Here is a 20,253-nt window from a genome sequence, read left to right as displayed (position 1 = left end):
CCCGGCAACGGCGCCAAAATTTGGTAGCACTTAGTCGTGTCGCGCCCAAATTAACCCAACTCAGATTAACTAAATAAACATGTAGTAGCGAGAGTAGGGATCGTTTCCACGAGGAAAGTGAAATTTATTTGTGTTCTTAAAAATACTGGAAATAAATAAAAGGGGATTTTTTGGATTTAAAAAAACTACTAAGCAAGAATTAAAATAAGAAAGATCAATAAATAACGAGACTTGGTATCGGTCGACTACACCCTTGAAATCATTCACTCGATCATCGATTCTCTAAAAATAATTAATTCACATCAAATATTCATCATTGGAAATTTAATTCCTGTTTCACCTTAATTTTAGTTAACTAGACAACAGCAGTCTAAGTTAACCCTTACCCCATAAACTAACCCAATATCAGCGATCAGATTTAAATCCACGGTAGCATTCAAACTAGTAAAACTGATAAAGCTAGACAACCCATACACAAGCGGATGAATTTAGCCTAGTCAATTATTATTCCTACGATTTAACAAATTCAACAGCAGAAAATATTAATCATAGTTGCTTCGCAAATCAGAGGTTTCAAACAATTACGGATTTGAATTCTAATTTAGCATTCGACTGTATAATGAAATCTTAAGATGGCCAATCTAAAAATCTCATACACAGGAATATCAATCAATTCAGAATAATTTTTGATACTCGATAAAAATCAAACAATAAAAATCTGAATCTCACAAGATAAATAAATTCAAGGGTTCGTCTTCCTCAACCAAGAATAAAAACAAGAAGAATTAAAATCTAAGAACAAAAAAGATAAAACCTAGCCGCCAAGATGGTTCTTGAGCCTCCTCTGCGTCTCCTATCTCTTCTCAATCAATATCTGACTCTAAAATTCGAGATATCTATTTTAATTAAGGCTAGAGTCCTTAATAATAAAAATTCCTAAATTACTGAATTTTTCCCGAACAGCACGTCTCGCTCAATTCGCAAGATGTTGCGGATCAAGCGAGCAAAAATTCCGAACCTACTGTTTTCATATTTTTTGGGCTGGCTCGATCCGCAAGATGTTGCGGATCGAGCGAGAAACTTTTCTCCCAGCAAGCAGCGATTTTGCAAAATTCATATCCAAAGATCTAGCCGTCGGATTGAGCTGAAATTTGGAAAGCTGCTTCAAAACATCTTGAAATTTATTCTGGACAGTGGAGATCAGATTTGGACTTTTATAAAATTAAATATGATTTTTGGATCATTGCTGCTCCGTAATTCATTCTCGCGCAAAAGCTTTTCCATCTTTTCCTCGACAAAACGCGACGTCCTATACAATAAACACGGGAGAATGTAATGTAGATGCGATACATGAAATATGAACACAATGCTTAATTAAAACACATAAATGCATGCAAAACAACAACACAATGATATTAAAATATGCAATTAAAATATGCAACACAAACATGCCCATCAGAAGGTGTTGACATTCAAGGTGCGATTGGTAGCCAAAGGTTATACTCAAAGACAAGAAGTAGACTTTGAGAAAACTTTTTCTCCAGTTGCAATGTTCAAGTTTGTAAGGATACTGCTAGCCATATCATCATGGTATGACTATGAAATATGGCAGATGAATGTGAAGACGGTCTTTCTTAATAGGGATATTAAGGAAAAGATTTACATAACTCAGCCTGAAGGGTTTACATCTATAGGAAGTGAGAATAGGGTATGAAAAATTCAGTGATCTATTTATGGTTTCAAGCAGGCATCTAGGAGCTGGAACCTCAGATTTGATCGTACAATCAAAGAGTTTGGTTTTACTAAAAATCCTGAGGAACCCTGTGTGTATAAGAAAGTCAGTGGGATTGTTGTGACATTCCTTATACTTTATGTTGATGACATTCTACTAATTGATAATGATTTAGGAATGTTGCAATCAACTAAAGTATGGTTAGCGAGTAAGTTCTCGATGAAGGACTTGGGTGAAGCATCTTTTGTATTGAGAATACAAATCTATAGGGATAGAGTGAAAAGTTGCTTGGTCTCACCCAGTCTACATACATTGATACCAACATGAAGAGGTTATCGATGAAAGAGTTCAAGAGAGGACATCTACCAATGTGTCATGGTGTGTCCCTATCCAAGTCCATGTCTCCCAAAACTGATGTAGAGATAGAGGCGATGACACACATTCCATATGCATCTGCTATTGGTAGTATCATGTATGGGATGATATCTACACGTCCTGACGTGGCACTTGCACTGAGTGTTGCAAGTAGATATCATCGAACCCCGGTCTTCCACACTGGAAAGCTGTGAAAGACATCCTCAAGTACTTGAGAAGAACTAAGAATTTGTTCTTGGTCTATGGGGTTGGAGAAATGAAATTGGAAGGCTATACCAACTCTAGCTTCCAAAACGATATTGATGATTCAAAGTCAACTTCTGGGTTTGTATTCATGCTCAATGGTACCACTGTCTCTTGGAAGAGTTCCAAGCAAAATAGCACTGCGGATTCCACCATCGAGGCAAATACATTGCTGCATCAGATGCAGCAAAGGAAGCTGTTTGGATAAGGAATTTCGTCTAAAGTTGATCGTTATTTCTAATGGAGTTTGGTCCAGTCCCGGTGTATTGCGACAACATGGGAACCGTTGCTCAGGCGGAGGAACCGAGGTCTCATAAAAAATCCAAACATGTACTGAGAAAAAACCACATCATCCGGATGTCATTAGACAGAGTCGCCTCCGCGGATAATGTTGCTGATCAACTAACTAAGCCTTTACCAGGATCATTGTTCAAAAAGCATCGCGAATCAATGGGCTTGAAGCATATGGGTAGTTGGCTCTAGTGCAAGTGAGAGATTGTTAGAGTAGGTTCCCGTCGTGCCAAGTATTGGCAGAGGGTCCTTGAGATAACTCTTGTATGACAATATTTATTTTAGTAATATCTGAATTATTTAATTTGACACTTCTTTATCTGTATACACATGCTAGTTTCATAGATAAAGCCCTTGAATATACAAATAGTAGAAATAATATGAGATGGTCATGTGAAGATGATAATGAAACTCATATTTGGAATACTGTATATTCTAAACCGCTCCTAGTCGATTCAGCCGTCACAAAGAAGGATAAAGGCCGCTCGAGCTTAAGACTAGTATTTGCGATGTTAATACCAGGTTTCATTGGTAGGAGACATGGTGATGTCCAAGCATGCAAATAGGCACTCCTTGTAGAGTGCACTGAACAACCCTCCCTAAAGGACTTTTCAAGTGGTTCTCACTTATCGAGTGGAAAGATCCAAGTTTATGGTTATACACCATTAGTCCTTATGACCCGGGATAACATGGAGACTCTATATGCTAGCACATCATTTTGACTTGTTTACCGACACAAATAGGGTCATCGGGTGGCAAGGTTGGGTGTTGTGTCAAAACATGTAGGAGTCAATGAATTGTAGTCGGGGATTCACCGCTTACCTTCGGGTATGGATATCCTATGTGATCTCATGCATATGTAGCTTAAAATCTCTGATCAGTGTAGGTGGTAATTAATAAAGGGGTTTCTTGAATTACACATTCGATGCAACTACGGCATGACACATATTTATTGATTCAATGACAACTCTCGCTAAACCAATAGTTGTCGAATCGGTCGGGATATATGAGTTGAAAGAACCGTATTGTACGCTAACCATAATTGAATGATTCTTGCAGGCACTATCATTGATATCTAGGGAGTCATGTAAGCGATGCTGCTAGACGTTTAACATGACTGGTTTGCTACCATCAGACTTGAGTTTTCTGACGTTCTTATTATCAAATAGTTGATAAATAAGAATGGAGTTATATAGGGTATGCTCATATAAGAGACTTGTTGATCCCGAATCACATGGAGATGTGAACCCATTGCAAGTTGTATCATTGAACCATTGAGGGTCACACAAGTACTAGATTTATAGATCCTGTTGAGAATAAAATTAGTTCAATGTATTGAATGGCTTATAAAGGAGTTTATAAGTGAAATAAATTAGAAGTATGACTTCTAAAAGAGAATAAATGAGAAAGTAAATTTTAATTTGTGAAGGGTGTTCCAAGATTAAAAGTAGACTTGAAGAAATATTAGTTTTTGAAAATGGTGATTTTCAAAACTATTTTTATGAACTTAATTAAATTAATTTAGTATTTGAATTAATTAAACATAGTGGACCTTGTAGAGTCCAAATAATTAAATTAATTCAAGTATTTGATTAATTAAACACTATTAGATCTTATAGAGCCCAAATAAAAATAGTATTGAATAATTATTATACTAGTAGACTTGCATGAGTTCAAGTTGAATTTAATTAATTGATTAAACTTAAATGGGCTTGACTTTGATAATTAATTAAATGTTAAGTTCATGGGCCATGTATGTATATGTTTGACATAAAAATACATACAATACATGAGAGAGAGAATATGAAAGGATAAAAGACAAGATGCACAATTTTCAATGCATGCTTTAACTTTTTCCTATGCATGATTTAACTTTTCTATGAATGCTTTGTCTTTTGTTATAACACACTTTTTAAGTATCAAGACAAGCAATATTTCTTGACTCTCTCTTGAAGTGGCCAAATCCTCCATCATAATATTCTCCAATTTCTGTCTTTCATCTTGGGAGAAAAGAAAAAGAAATTCTCAATGAAAAATACTCTAAATATTCAAGTGCATAATTAGGGTGTATCAAGTTTGACTAGTCGTGAACCTAATTTGAAAACTGAGTTCTTGAGCAAGGTGTGCTCTTGGAAACTTGTTCCATTTTAGAGCAAGGTGTGCTCTTGGAAGCTGTAGATAATGTCTACCTTTTTCAAGAGCTAAGTTGTTCACAACTTGGTTGGAGTCATAATCAATCTTTTAAAGATTAACAGTTAAAAATTTATTAAACACCCTATGAATGTTTAATGTTTTTGAATACTACACAAGTGCTCGGTTTTTACATTAAAAATTTTAAAATTTCGCTGCATTTCCGGGCATGAGATAACCGATCCCCAACACAGAGTTCCTACATTTGACCAGTCGAAGACAACATTCATAGCACTCTCTGTAGGTGATCGGTTAACTCGTGCCCGGAAACGCAGCGTAAATTTTAAAATTTTTAACAAAAGAGATCCGAGCACTTCTGTAGCATTAAAAATCAAACAACCATAGGGTGTTTAGAAGTTTTACCTATCAATCTCAAAGATTGATTTATGGCTCCAACCAAGTTGATAAAAAAAACTAGGCTCTTGAAGTGGTAGACACTATCTACAAGCTTCCAAGAGCACACCTTGCTCAAAATGGATTCAACACTTCAAGCCTTCGAATTAGGTCCACGACTAGACGATCTAGATCCGCTCTAAATATGCACTAGAATATTTAGAGAATTTTACATTGAGATTTTCCTTTTCTTCTTCCTCAAAAATTTGAAAGAAAACTTGAAGAATTTTTTGTGAAGTGTTCGGCCACTACTATGTATTTTTTTTTTTTGGAGTGTGTATATAATTCATAATAATATATTAATAATCAAGGATTAAATGGATACAATTAAACCATGCATGGAAAAATCCAAAGCTTGTATGAAAAATTGCACTCAAAGCTTTTAACCCTTTACATTCCCACACACACATATATATATATAATATATATAATCATATATATATATACACATTTAATATATATATATATATATATATATATATATTCAAATAGCTTTTGAACTTAATTTAATTAATTATTAAACCTACACCCATTTAAGTTTAATCAATGAATTAAATTCAACTTGAACTCATTCAAGCTCACTAGCAAAAATAATTAAATAACACTATTTTATTTTTGATCTCTACATGACTCAATAGTGTTTAATTAATTCAACACCTGAATTAATTTAATCATTTGAACTTAACAAAGTCTACTAGTGTAAAATTAATTCAACACTTGAATTAATTAATTAAGTTCAAAATAATAGTTTAGAAAACCAAGATTTTCACAAACTAATTATTTTAAGTCAACTTTTCATCTTGGAACACATTCACAAATTAAAAGTTACTTTTCCATTTATTCTTCAATTTAGAATTCAAACTTCTAATTTATTTTACTTATAAACCCCTTTATAAGTTGTTCAACACATTGAACTTATTTTAATCTCAACGGGATCTAGAAAGCTAGTACTTGTGTGGCCATCAATGGTTCATTGATACAACTAGAAGTGGGTTCACATCTCCATGTGATTCGGGATCAACAAGTCCCTTATCTAAGCATACCCTATATAAATCCATTCTTATTGATCAACTCCTTCATAATAAGAACGCCAGAAAACTCAAGTCTGATAGTATCCAACCAGTCATGGTAAATGTCTAGCATCATTGCTTACATGACTCCCTAGGTATCAAATGATAGTGCCTGCAAGAACCAATCAATTATGGTTAGCATACAGTACGGTCCCTTCAACTCATATATCCCGACCGATTCGACAACCATTGGTTTATCGAGAGTTGTCATTGAATCGATAACTATGTGTCATGTCGTAGTTGCATCGAAGGTGTAGTTCAAGAAACCCCTTTCTTAATTACCACCTACTCTGATCAGAGATTTCGAGCTACGTATGCATGAGATCATATAGGATATCCAGACCCGCAGGTAAGCGGTGAATCCCCAACTACAATGCATCGACTCATATATGTTTCATCACAACACCCAACATTGCCACCTGATGACCCCAGTTGAGTCGGTAAACAAGTCAAAGTGAAGCACTAGTGTGTAGAGTATCCATGTTGTCCCGGGTCATAAGGACTAATGGTGTAGAACCATAAACTAGGACTTCTCCACTCGATAAGTGAGAACCACTTGGAAAGTCATTTAGGGAGGGTTGTTCAGTGCACTCTACAAGGAGCACCTATTTGCATGCTTGGACATCTCCATGTCCCCTACCAATGAAACATGGTACTCATATTGCAAATACTAGTCTCAAGCTCGAGCGGCCTTTATCCTTCTTTATGGCGGCTGAATCGACTAGGAACAGTTTAGAATATACAGTATTCCAAATATGAGTTTCATGATAGTCATCACATGACAATCTCATATTCTTTCTACTATTTGTATAATCAAGGGTTTTATCTATGCAGCTAGCATGAGTATAAAGATAAAGATGTGTCAAATTAAATAATGTCAAATATTAATAAAATAAAGATTGTCATACAAGAGTTCTCTCAAGGACCATCGACCAACACATTGGCTCGATGGGCACCTACTCTAACAATCCCCCACTTGCACTAGAGCCAACTACCCATATTCTTCAAACACATTGATTCGCGATGATTTTCGAACAATGGTCCTGGTAATGGCTTAGTTAGTGGATCAGCAACATTATCTGCGGAGGAAACTCTGTCTAACAAGACTTCTCCTCTTTCCACAATCTCCCGGATGATGTGGTATTTTCTCAGTACATGTTTGGATTTCTGATGAGACCTTGGTTCTTTAGCCTGAGCAACGGCACCAGTGTTGTTGTAGTACACCGGGACTGGATCAACTCCATTAGGAATAACGCCCAACTCTTGGACGAAATTCCTAATCCAAACAGCTTCCTTTGCAGCATCTGATGTAGCAATATATTTTGCCTCAGTGGTTGAATCCGCAGTGCTGTTTTGCTTGGAACTCTTCCAACAAACAGCAGCACCATTGAGAATTAATACAAAACCGAAAGTTGACTTCGAATCATCAACATCGCTTTGGAAGCTAGAGTTGGTATAGCCTTCCAATTTTAGTTCTCCACCCCCATAAACCAAGAACATATTCTTAGTCCTTCTCAAATACTTGAGAATGTCTTTCACAGCTTTCCAGTGTGGAAGACCAGGGTTTGATTGATATCTACTTGTAACACTAAGTGCAAAGGACACGTCAGGACGTGTAGATATCATCGCATACATGATACTACCAATTGAAGATGCATATGGAATGCGTGTCATCGCCTCTATCTCTGCATCATTTTTGGGAGACATGGACTTGGATAGAGACACGCCATGACACATTGGTAGATGTCCTCTCTTAGACTCATCCATCGAGAACCTCTTCATGATGGTATCAATGTATGTGGACTGGGTGAGACCAAGCAATCTTTTTGATCTATCCCGATAGATTTGTATTCTCAATACAAAAGATGCTTCACCCAAGTCCTTCATCGAGAACTTACTCGATAACCATACTTTAGTTGATTGCAACATTCCTACATCATTCCCAATGAGTAGAATATTATCAACATAAAGTACCAGGAATGTCACAGCACTCCCACTGACCTTCTTATACACACAAGGTTCCTCAGGATTCTTAGTAAACCCAAAATCTTTGATTGTACCATCAAATCTGAGGTTCCAGCTCCTTGATGCCTGTTTGAGACCATAAATAGATCTCTGAAGCTTGCATACTTTATGCTCACTTCCGATAGATGTGAACCCTTCAGGTTGAGACATGTAAATTTCTTCCTTAATATCCACATTAAGAAAAGTTGTCTTCACATCCATCTGCCATATTTCATAGTCATACCATGCGGCAATGGCTAGCATTATCCTAATAGACTTGAACACTGCGATTGGAGAAAAAGTTTCTTCAAAGTCAACTCCTTGCCTTTAAGTATAACCTTTTGCTACCAATCGAGCCTTGAAGGTCACCACCTTCCCATCCGTCCCAAGTTTCCTCTTGTAAATCCATTTACACCCTATAGGAACAATTCCTTCAGGTGGATCTACAAGATTCCACACTTGGTTCGAATACATGGAATTCATCTCAGATTCCATAGCTTCAAGCCACTTGGATGAATCGGCATCAGACAATGCTTCCTTGAAGGTCGTTGGATCACATCCATGGTCAGCCTCATCTCTCTCAATTCCCCTGACTTTGGTGCAACTATAGTGACTCATGGCACGGAATAAAAGATTAAAAATATTTGAATTGATATTTATTAGAATCAGAGTGCCCGCTCGATCGGGTAAAGTCCACGGATCGAGCGCGGCTTGTGTTTGCAAAAACAGAGTATCGAGCTTTTGGGCTCGCTCGATCGGGTGATTTCCACCGATCGAGCGAGGCCAAAATGGATTCAGACCGAGAGCTGCAATTTTATGCTCGCTCGATCGGTAACATTTACCCGATTGAGCGAGGGGCCTTCTTTTAAAAAAAAAATATTTTTAGCTCTTGGTCCTCTTCAAAAAGCAGACCATATCTTATAGGTGGTCTTGAGACCCTCTCGGATCTCCTAGGAACTTGTATCTCCTCTCTTGGATGTTCGGGTGTGGGTTCCACAATCGTTGGTGTTTCTACAACAGTGCCGCTGTTTCAAGCTCATATCCCCAAAAGGATGGCGGCAACTCTGTGAACCCCATCATAGATCAAACTATGTCCATCAAAGTTCGGTTACGACGTTCTGAAACACCATTCAACTGAGGTGTACCAGGAGGAGTCCATTGTGAGAGAATCTCATTCTCCCTAAGATACTCTTGGAATTCAGCACTCAAGTATTCACCACCTCGATCAGATCGAAGTGCCTTGATGTTTCGTCCCAATTGTTTTTCTACTTCATTTCTGAATTCTTTGAACTTTTCAAAAGCTTCATATTTATATTTCATCAAATACACATATCTATACCTAGAGAAGTCATCGGTAAAGGTGATGAAGTAGGAATGTCCGTGCTTAGTGGTGATGCTAAGTGGACCACACACATCTGTATGGATCAAATCCAACAGTCCTTTGGCCCGCTCCACATGGCTCTTAAAGGGAATTTTGGTCATCTTTCCTTTTAGACAGGGTTCACAAGTAGTAAGAGAATTAATATCAGACATATCAAACATGTCTTCTCCCACTAGCTTGTTCATCGTTCTTAAAGATATATGACCTAATCGAGCATGCCATAAGTGTGCCGGATTTAGAGTATCTTGTTTTCTTTTGGATGTTGTTGATATCTCTTGGACATTATACATAGGAATATCTTTCAATTTTAAATTATAGAGATCGTTTTCCAATTGTCCTGTACCAATTAAACATTCATTCTTGTAAATATTGCAAACACCTTTGCCAAATAAACAAGAATATTCATCTTTATCAAGCATAGAAATGGAAACAATGTCTTTCACCAAATCTGGTACAAACAAAACATCTCTCAAAATTAACTTAAAATCATTGTCCAACAATAAGTAAACATCTCCAATAGCTTTGGCAGCAACTCTTGCCCCATTGCCCATCCTCAAGAAGGTCTTACCATCCCTGAGTCTCCTACTTCTTACCATCACCTGCAAATCATTACAGAGATGTGAGCCACAGCCGGTATCCAATACCCAAGAAGAAGAGTTAAGTGAAATGTTCACTTCAATGTAGAACATACATTTTCCAGAACCAATCTGGTCAAGATATTCCTTGCAATTACGCTTCCAATGTCCAGGTATCTTGCAGTGATGACAAACGTCACTAGTCTTGTTAGCCTTAACTGGTGTGGCTACCACAACGAGACTCGGAGCTTGCCTCTTCAAGGGCACATTCTTTTTGGGAGCATGGAAAGAACGCTTCTTTCCCTTCCCACGTGGTATATTATTTTAACCAGATGAAGATCCCACATAAAGAACCGGCTTCTCTTTCTTGATTGTGGATTCAAATGTAACAAGCATGTTAACCAACTCCTCAAGGGTTGGATCTAACTTGTTCATGTTTAAATTCACCACAAAAGGGTCAAATGAGCTAGGCAGTGACAAGAGCAACACGTCTGTGGTTAACTCAGTTGGTAGCACAAGATCCATGCTAACGAGTTTCTCTACGAGCCCAATCAACTTTAGGCCATGCTCATGGACCGAAGCCCCATCTCGCATGCGCAAAGTGATTAGGTCCTTGTCAATCGCATGTCTAAGTGGGCGTGTTTGTTCACCAAAGATCTCTTTGAGATGCAAATGAATGTCAGCAGCATGCTTTGCACTCTCAAAACGTCGCTGTAGATCATCATTCATAGAAGCCTGCATATAACACTTGGCTTTCAAGTCATGGTCACACCAATCCTTGTAAGTTTGTAGCTCCTCAGGACTACAATCAGTCGTGCCTTATCAGGGGGCGACTCATTAAGTGTATATGCAATCCTCTTTGAGTTCAAGACGATTTTCAGATTTCTTAGCCAATCGAGGTAATTTGGACCGGTCAGTAAATGTTTGTCGAGTATTGTAGATAACGGATTGAGAATTGATGACATTGTCAAAAATTTTGTACTGAAAAATAATAACAGATAAATGTCAATGACTATTTTAAAATATTTAATAAGATATAAAGTATGGACTTTAACTTTATAAATTTTTACTCCCACTGTTTTTGACATTTTCACTACCCTCTAGTGAAAACGGGAAACTCCTTTCCTCAGTAGGTACATAAGGTCCAATTAGCCAATCATGATCCCGAATAATATCATCCAATCACAATTCCTAAAAGGTAGTTTCCAATTGCATCTCCATGCAACCCTTACGTAAACTTTTGTCTCACGCTTGATTAGGACCCAATAATATGACGTCGTTCATCTTTACGTGTCAAGCCTTACCCATCGATATCGAACTTTAATGGACGGTCGCCACGAGTTCCCTCAATAATATGAGCCGAAGTCATGGGAGTTCCACGTAGTTCACATCACTATGTCAATGGATGTCACAACTTTTCGGCATCCAAGCCCCCCAATAATATGAGCCGAGCATTGAATACGGGTAGCGTTCATCATGCACCCATTGTCGATGGAAGACATGGAAATTATAAACAAATTTATAATTCTCCTTTTTGGGCTTGATATAAATTTTGAATCTAATTCAAAATGAGAGTTTTTAATTTTGAAAAGGTCTCATCATTAATTTTAAAAGTTTTACCATGTTTGTTCGTATGTTTGCCGGATTCATGCAACATTGTTATTATAAAATAATAACATACATACTTATTATTTATAATATATCATGCATATATTATAAACATTAAATTAACAAGATGATCAATCGCCCAATACTATTTTGGCCCGTGTGAGCCAAACACGGGCCTAGGTCCAATCCTAGGGAATGCATGGGATGCAAATGCAACAATTACATAAGCTTTCAATATTTACATGTCTTGGATCTTCATAATTCATCATGGTCCACCATCTTCCAATCTTGATCTTCCATTATCAAATATTTTTACATTAAAATATACATGGCAAATAGGGATACATCTCATGGGGTGGGAACGGGCCATAAACCAAGCCCACTTTATAATTTGATAATTATTACAACCATTCAACACAAAATATCCTAGCATACACCTAGCAAATTGATCTTGGTCTTTTGATCATCCTTCATGCATAATATCACATATCATACATCATCAATTAATTATCTCAATAATCAATTGATCAAATATTATATATCTTGGTCCAATCACTAACCACCAGAATTATAAATTAAATTAACAAAATAAACAAACATCTTTGTTTACTTTCCAATTAATTTATTTATAATCGAATTTCTTGTAAATCACCATTTACTATATATAATCAAAGTCCCACTTTAATTATTTATTTTATGAGAAAATACACAATTTTAAAATTTTCAATTTTTCATAAAAATATCAACTTTCACAATCTCAACAACTTAGGGCTAATGACACTTGGATATCCCAAAACACCTTTTGGAAACCAAAGTCGTCATAGTCGTTACCGGAGCACCGTCGCCAAATTCCGGCCAACCTAAATTTTTTTTATTAATAGTGAGCTGCCCCTGCTGCCCAAAATGGGCAGCAACATTTAAAAAAATATATATTTCCCAAAAACAGCCCCAAATTGATGGATCTTGATTTTCTCATGCGATTAGAAATTGACCTCAACATAATATTCAACAAATGCTACACAAAAAAGTAACCTAGGCTCTGATACCATTGTAGGTGATCGGTTAACTCGTGCCCGAAAACGCAGCGAAAATTTTAAAATTTTTAACAAAAGAGATTCGAGCACTTGTGTAGCATTCAAAATCAAACAACCATAGGGTGTTTAGAAGTTTTACCTATCAGTCTCAAAGATTGATTTATGGCTCCAACCAAGTTGATAAAAAAATAGGCTCTTGAAGTGATAGACACTATCTACAAGCTTCCAAGAGCACACTTTGCTCAAAATGGATTCAACACTTCAAGCCTTCGAATTAGGTCCATGACTAGACGATCTAGATCCGCTCTAAATATGCACTAGAATATTTAGAAAATTTTGCATTGAGATTTTCCTTTTCTTCTTCCTCAAAAATTTGAAAGAAAACTTGGAGAATTTTTCGTGAAGTGTTCGGCCACTACTATGTATTTTTTTTTGGAGTGTGTATATTATTCATAATAATATATTAATGGTAAAGGATTAAATGGATACAATTAAACCATGCATGGAAAAATCCAAAGCTTGCATGGAAAATTACACTCAAAGCCTTTAACCCTTCACATTCCCACACACACATATATATATATATAATATATATAATCATATATATATATACACGTTTAATATATATATATATATATATATATATATATATATATATATATATATATTCAATTGGCTTTTGAACTTAATTTAATTAAATATTAAACCTAAACCCATTTAAATTTAATCAATTAATTAAATTCAACTTGAACTCATTCAAACTCACTAGCAAAAATAGTTAAATAACACTATTTTATTTTTGAGCTCTACATGACTCAATAGTGTTTAATTAATTCAACACTTGAATTAATTTAATCATTTGAACTTAACAAAGTCTACTAGTGTAAAATTAATTCAACACTTGAATTAATTAATTAAGTTCAAAATAATAGTTTAGAAAATCAAGATTTTCACAAACTAATTATTTTAAGTCAACTTTTAATCTTGGAACACATTCACAAATTAAAAGTTACTTTTCCATTTATTCTCCAATTTAGAAGTCAAACTTCTAATTTATTTTACTTATAAACTCCTTTATAAGTTGTTCAACACATTGAACTTATTTTAATCTCAACGGGCTAGAAAGCTAGTACTTGTGTGACCCTCAATGGTTCATTGATACAACTAGCAGTGGGTTCACATCTCCATATGATTCGGGATCAACAAGTCTCTTATATGAGCATACCCTATATAGCTCCATTCTTATTGATCAACTCCTTGATAATAAAAATGTCAGAAAACTCAAGTCTAATAGTACACAACCAGTCATGTTAAACGTCTAGAAACATCGCTTATATGACTCCCTAGGTATCAAATGATAGTGCCTGCAAGAACCAATCAATTATAGTTAGCGTACAGTACGGTCTCTTCAACTCATATATCCCGACCGAGTCGACAACCATTGGTTTATCGAGAGTTGTCATTGAATCGATAACTATGTGTCATGCCGTAGTTGCATCGAAGATGTAATTCAAGAAACCCCTTTCTTAATTACCACCTACTCTGATCAGAGATTTCAAGCTATGCATGCATGAGATCACATAGGATATCCATACCCGTAGGTAAGCGGTGAATCTCCGACTAGAATGCATCGACTCCTATATGTTTCGTCACAACACCCAACATTGCCACCTGATGACCCCAGTTGCGTCGGTAAACAAGTCAAAGTGAAGCACTAGCATATAGAGTCTCCATGTTGTCCCGGGTCATAAGGACTAATGGTGTACAACCATAAACTAGGACTTCTCCACTCGATAAGTGAGAACCACTTGAAAAGTCCTTTAGGGACGGTTGTTCAGTGCACTCTACAAGGAGCACCTATTTGCATGTTTGGACATCTTCATGTCCCCTACCAATGAAACATGGTACTCACATCGCAAATACTAGTCTCAAGCTCGAGCGGCCTTTATCCTTCTTTATGTCGGCTGAATCGACTAGGAACAGTTTAGAATATACAGTATTCCAAATATGAGTTTCATGATAGTCATCACATGACCATCTCATATTCTTTCTACTATTTGTATAATCAAGGGCTTTATCTATGCAACTAGCATGGGTATAAAGATAAAGATGTGTCAAATTAAATAATGTCAAATATTAATAAAATAAAGATTGTCATACAAGAGTTCTCTCAAGGACCATCGACCAACACATTGGCTCGACGGGCACCTACTCTAATACTCTCCACACAAAACCGAGTCTCTTCAAGCTTTTGATCCATATCGTGTTTTCCTCTCCAAATAACGGATTTCATCTCGCAGTCCTTGAATGTTTTCTTCGATGGACCACCAATAACCATCATGGCGCTTGACGGAAGGCCAGGGGCCATCTGTAACCAGGGATTTTTTGTATTCTTTGATAAAAAAACAAAACTATGGAACAAGTAAAACGAAAGTCAGGGATTTGAATCTAGGGTTTTAGGGCTTTTACTACGTGTGAATGACATGTGATGTATTATGTTAGTTTTAACCAATGAGTAGTCGGAATGACTAAACCGGGAACTTTTGAAAAACCTTTGGGATGAAACTGGGAACGTAAAAACATTTAGAACTGAACCGGAAAGTTTTGGGAAACATTTGGGATGAACTGGGAGCATAATAATATTTAGGATTGAACCGAGAATTTTTGGGAAATGTTTGGGACGAAACCAAGAACGTAAAAATATTTAGGATTGAATCAGTAATTTTTAAATATTTAGGATTGAATCGAGATTTTTTCCTAATGGTAGTATAAAAAGAAATTGTATGAACAAAATTCTTTAAGGATGCTAGAATTGTTATCGCGCTTTCAGCACGAACTGTACGAAACGGTAAATATCGCATTAATCACTGCTCCCTTATATACGTTTTTCGCCTGTTCGCCGCTTTTTCTCTCGCCCAATCTGTTGCCACAATCATGTAGCAACAGAGAAATAAAATATACATTAATAAATTTCTCCAATCAATTCAATTCTCCTTGAAAATTAGTTGTTTTGTGTTATTTTTATGTGGATTTTATCCATAAAGTAGCTGAATCCAGATTCGCTGAAGAAAATTCCACGGAATGGAGGGAGCGTGGGCTGAATTGAACGATTATGTGGTTGAGTTCCTCAGCAAGCCAGCGATCATGGAAACATTCGTCGACATAATAGTTTGTGTGGTTCCGATTTGGGCGGCGGTGATGATCGGGCTGCTGATCGGTTGGTCATGGCGGCCGAGGTGGACGGGGTTGGTGTTTCTGGGATTCCGGTCCAAGTTCCGATTTTTATGGACTGTACCCCTGGGTCTTGGTGCGCGGCGATTCTGGTTTGCATTCACGGCTCTGTCGGCCTTTTCCGTTTGCCGTGGGCTTTGGTTCAGCTTCCAGGGGAGGAGTCGCAAGATGTCAGCTCAGGAACCTGCGTCTTCGGCTTCGGAGCCGTCGGCGGCCACTCAGGTGGAGGCTGGGGATGATTTAGCTAGTGATGGCATCGGGTAGCTATTATGTTTTGCGTCTGATTTATTTTTCTTCAGATGAATCTTTTGACATTTTTCCTTTTCCTTCAAAATTGTGGTACTGTATATATATTTGGAAAATTACGTTTATTTAAAAAAAAAAAACCACGCATAGTGTTTGAATTTTTCATTTGATGGGAAGCGAAACTTTTGCCTCTTAGGTCTAGCATCTGTTAATGTTATTAATCATTTCTTAATGCTTGCCAATGCAAGACTGGAGCAGTTATAGACTTATATTCCGCGAGTCAATACTGGGATTGATCATATTTTATGTTTCCAAAGAAATGCATGAACTAGGTTTGTCTGGCCGGGAAACAAAATGCAGTAAAAAATATGCTAATGTCGAACGGGAATCAACTTTAAATGGTAGTTCATCAGTTTTAGTTTTGGATAATGTATTGAAGCTTGTGGTAATGTTTTCTCAACTATAGGGACAAAATTTAAAGAAACAGTATTTTTTTGCCTTAATAGCAGATTTTTACTTGCCTGAATGAATCACGGAGCTACAGAATCTTGTGCAAATGTTTGGATTGGTCTAAAGCCTTAGCTACCTGATTTTTCATAACATTTTCTATTTGATAAACCTTCCTTTATTTTATTCCCCGAGTATAGCTTTACTTCAACTCCTAGGCCCTTGAGGGGGTATGCCAGAAATAATTTATCTGAAAACCCTTTAGCTGCAGTGTCTTCTTGTTCTAACTATGAGGGCCAAGGATTACAGTTTCTCTCTGTTATCTCTCAATGGCTTCAGAATTCTAGTGATATTAAACAAGCTACCAAAGCCATGAAGGCTTGTCATAGGGCTGAGAATTAGTAGTAAGTGTACAATGCTTCTGTCAATTTGAGAGTTGTGAAAAGAGAGTGAGTATGTGCATGGATAAAAAAATCATTTTCAGTTGCATTATTTTTACTGTCATCGGAAAAAAACTATGCCCTTTATTTTTCTCTTCTATAATCAAACTGAATAATTTTTTCTGGCCTAAATATGTGTTTGTTGGTGCTAAATCTATGAGCTTTAATTAAGAAAGCCTGTGAGGAATAAGAAACTTTGAAGGTGGTAACAAGAACAATAGAGCAAGTAAAATAAAAGATCTGTGATCTTGAAATGCTGATTTGTAAGAAACTCGCTATTGTCACGAATCTCACGATTCATGTATTCTAGTTCACGAAAGGTCGATATAGTGGGTTACTGAGATTGTATTAAAACTGTCATGGATTCGATTAGTTCCTCGTTCGGGAACCATAGCAAAATTCAATGCTTCTCTGATGGTTGAGGAATGACCAAGAAAAACATCACCCTTTGAATTATATGCTGGATAAACCATCAGCATTCTACCCTGCACGTTTCTGATGTTTATATTATCATTTATCATTTAGATCTCGCCAATAAAAAAAACTGTCCTCTATGATTTAGTTTTTCGATTGCAGGATTGTCAACGGGAATCCAGATCAAGAATTAAGTAGTGTCACCGAAAAAGATTTGGAACACCTGTTGTATCTTATCGACGGGAAGGATGGAGAAATGGCGTGGCAAAGCATGATGGAGCGCTCGACATCAAACTTAACATACCAAGCTTGGCGCCATGAGCCTGAGGTACAACTGGCATGACAGTTGGAAATGCCATCTGCACAGGCCAGAGAAACCCTAAGTTCTAAGATTTTCAGATAGAGGAATGAAAAGCTTTATTTAGCAAATGAATTTTTATTAGTGCTCACCTTGCTTATCCTTGATGTCATATATTTTTATCCATGCATGTAATGGACAACACACATGAATACTACATTTTGAAGCCCTGGGGAATATTTTCATACTCTTGACCTAAATTTAAGATATTAAATTGTCTTCACGATTTCATTTCATTTTGTAAAATGTTGTGACACTTATTTTCTGGGGTAATTTGTTTGTCAGGTGGGTCCAATAGTGTATCGCAGCAAAACAATTTTTGAGGATGCCACTCCTGAGCTGGCCCGAGATTTTTTCTGGGATGATGAATTTCGGCCGAACTGGGATCCTATGCTTGTATATGTCAAAATATTGGAAGAATGCCATGATACTGGAATGATGATTGTCCACTGGATTAAAAAGGTATGTCACGCTGACCTGCATAACAGTATTTTAGCAAACCACTTTTCAGCTGATGTTGTCTTCTTTATTTTTTCATGTGCAGTTCCCTTTCTTCTGCAGTGATCGAGAGTATATCATTGGTCGAAGGATATGGGAATCAGGAAAAAGTAATTATTGTGTTACAAAGGTATGATGGTTCTAAATTTGTAACTTTTACCTGTTTCACATGATTACAAGTTCTTGTATCATCACATAGTCGGAGACTTGCTAGGATCTTTTGTTGCTACATGTTCTTCGAGTTTGTATTCCCCTTAAGTCAAGAAATACAGGAGTTCGAACTATCACATATTTTCCTTGTCTAGCAGCCCTACATTGTGGAACTATTATTTCCACAGAATTCCAACATCATTTTAGACTAACATTATATCTCAATTACGAACACAATGGCTGCAGGGGGTGCCATATCCAGCTTTACCAAAACGTGACAAGCCCAGGCGTGTAGATTTTTATTTCTCAAGCTGGGTTATCAGGCCAGGTGAGTATTACCTATTTACTCAATAGCTTCTTTTCAGATGACCATCATTTACAAATGCTATCCTTATCTCACATGGACAAACTTATGCAGTTGAATCACGTAAACTAGATGGCCAGTTATCTGCATGTGAGGTCACACTTATTCACTACGAGGACATGGGAATCCCCAAGGATGTTGCCAAATTAGGAGTTCGTCATGGAATGTGGGGAACAGTCAAGAAACTACATGCAGGTTTCAGAGCCTATCAAAATGCTAGAAAATTGGACACGTCATTAACCATATGTGCTTTGATGGCAAGAATCACAACCAAAACTTCATGCGATGAAGGGCCTGATCCAGTAGAACAAGCATCAGATGAAGTAGGAAAAAACGAGGTTGTGAAAACGGAAACGCCAAAAGATTCTGGTGGAATTGATTGGAAATGGGTGGCTATTGGTGGAACTGTCGCTCTCATTTGTGGACTTCGAACAGGATTGATAGGAAGAGCCTTGTTGGTCGGAGCAGGGCATAGAATTGCTCGGAGACAACGGAATCCAAGGTAATTAGTAATATTTTCCGGCTCATCTGCACACAATGATGCTCTAGACTTGAGCGGTGAAGTATAGGTGCACTACTATTCATATATTCCATGTGGTGTTCCAAGTTTGTTTCTGGTCTGTTCATATATTTGGCGCAAATATTTGCGGAATGACGAGAATGCGTGTTTCTGAGGATATCTACATTGCACACGATGCTTATTGATATAATTGTCGGGATGATGCATAATTGTCATACGTATACATATATATCTAATAATATTTTGGATAGGTGAATGGTCATAATGTCTTTATCTCATGTCATCCCATACATAGCATGAGGAGATTATGTGGGAGTGTCATCGATTGACTCAAAACACATCGAGGCATCGGTCCGGAATAGGCATTGAAACTCGGATCAAACTTTAGTAGCGTCTGCAAATGTTTTAAAATTTATCATGAACGTTTTTTTTACAAAAATTGAAATGTTTGTAAATGTCCATAATTATTTTTTCTTTTTAACATTTGCAAACACTATCTTAGACTGGGGAATTCTTCAATGGGTGATACCCCTCAAACCAAAAAATTTTTAAATTTTTTTGTGAATTTTGAGAAGTGCGATATTTCCTTGCAAGTCGCAAAATTCAATGTCATTCCGTGTGTCTTGTCTAGCTCCTCCCTCCCTTGTTCAGCTTTCTGGGTATTCTCGCTTGTTATTCTCCGTTTGCGG

At 36.9% G+C, this 20,253-nt stretch overlaps 1 protein-coding gene across 1 annotated transcript; it reads left to right on the top strand.

The window, feature by feature from the left end:
* The first annotated feature begins 15,798 nt into the window (after positions 1–15,798).
* On the top strand, positions 15,799–19,820 carry LOC140882540 (uncharacterized). Its single transcript, XM_073288602.1, has 6 exons — positions 15,799–16,387; positions 17,837–18,002; positions 18,318–18,494; positions 18,577–18,660; positions 18,927–19,008; positions 19,099–19,820. Exons 1-6 carry the CDS (start codon positions 15,978–15,980, stop codon positions 19,548–19,550), a joined length of 1,371 nt encoding a protein of 456 aa, XP_073144703.1. The 5' UTR covers positions 15,799–15,977; the 3' UTR covers positions 19,551–19,820.
* The last annotated feature ends 433 nt before the right edge of the window (positions 19,821–20,253 follow it).

This window comes from Henckelia pumila, chromosome 1 (genome assembly GCF_033568475.1).
Source record: "Henckelia pumila isolate YLH828 chromosome 1, ASM3356847v2, whole genome shotgun sequence".
Taxonomy (NCBI): domain Eukaryota; kingdom Viridiplantae; phylum Streptophyta; class Magnoliopsida; order Lamiales; family Gesneriaceae; genus Henckelia; species Henckelia pumila.
This window is presented reverse-complemented; position numbering and strand designations above follow the sequence as displayed.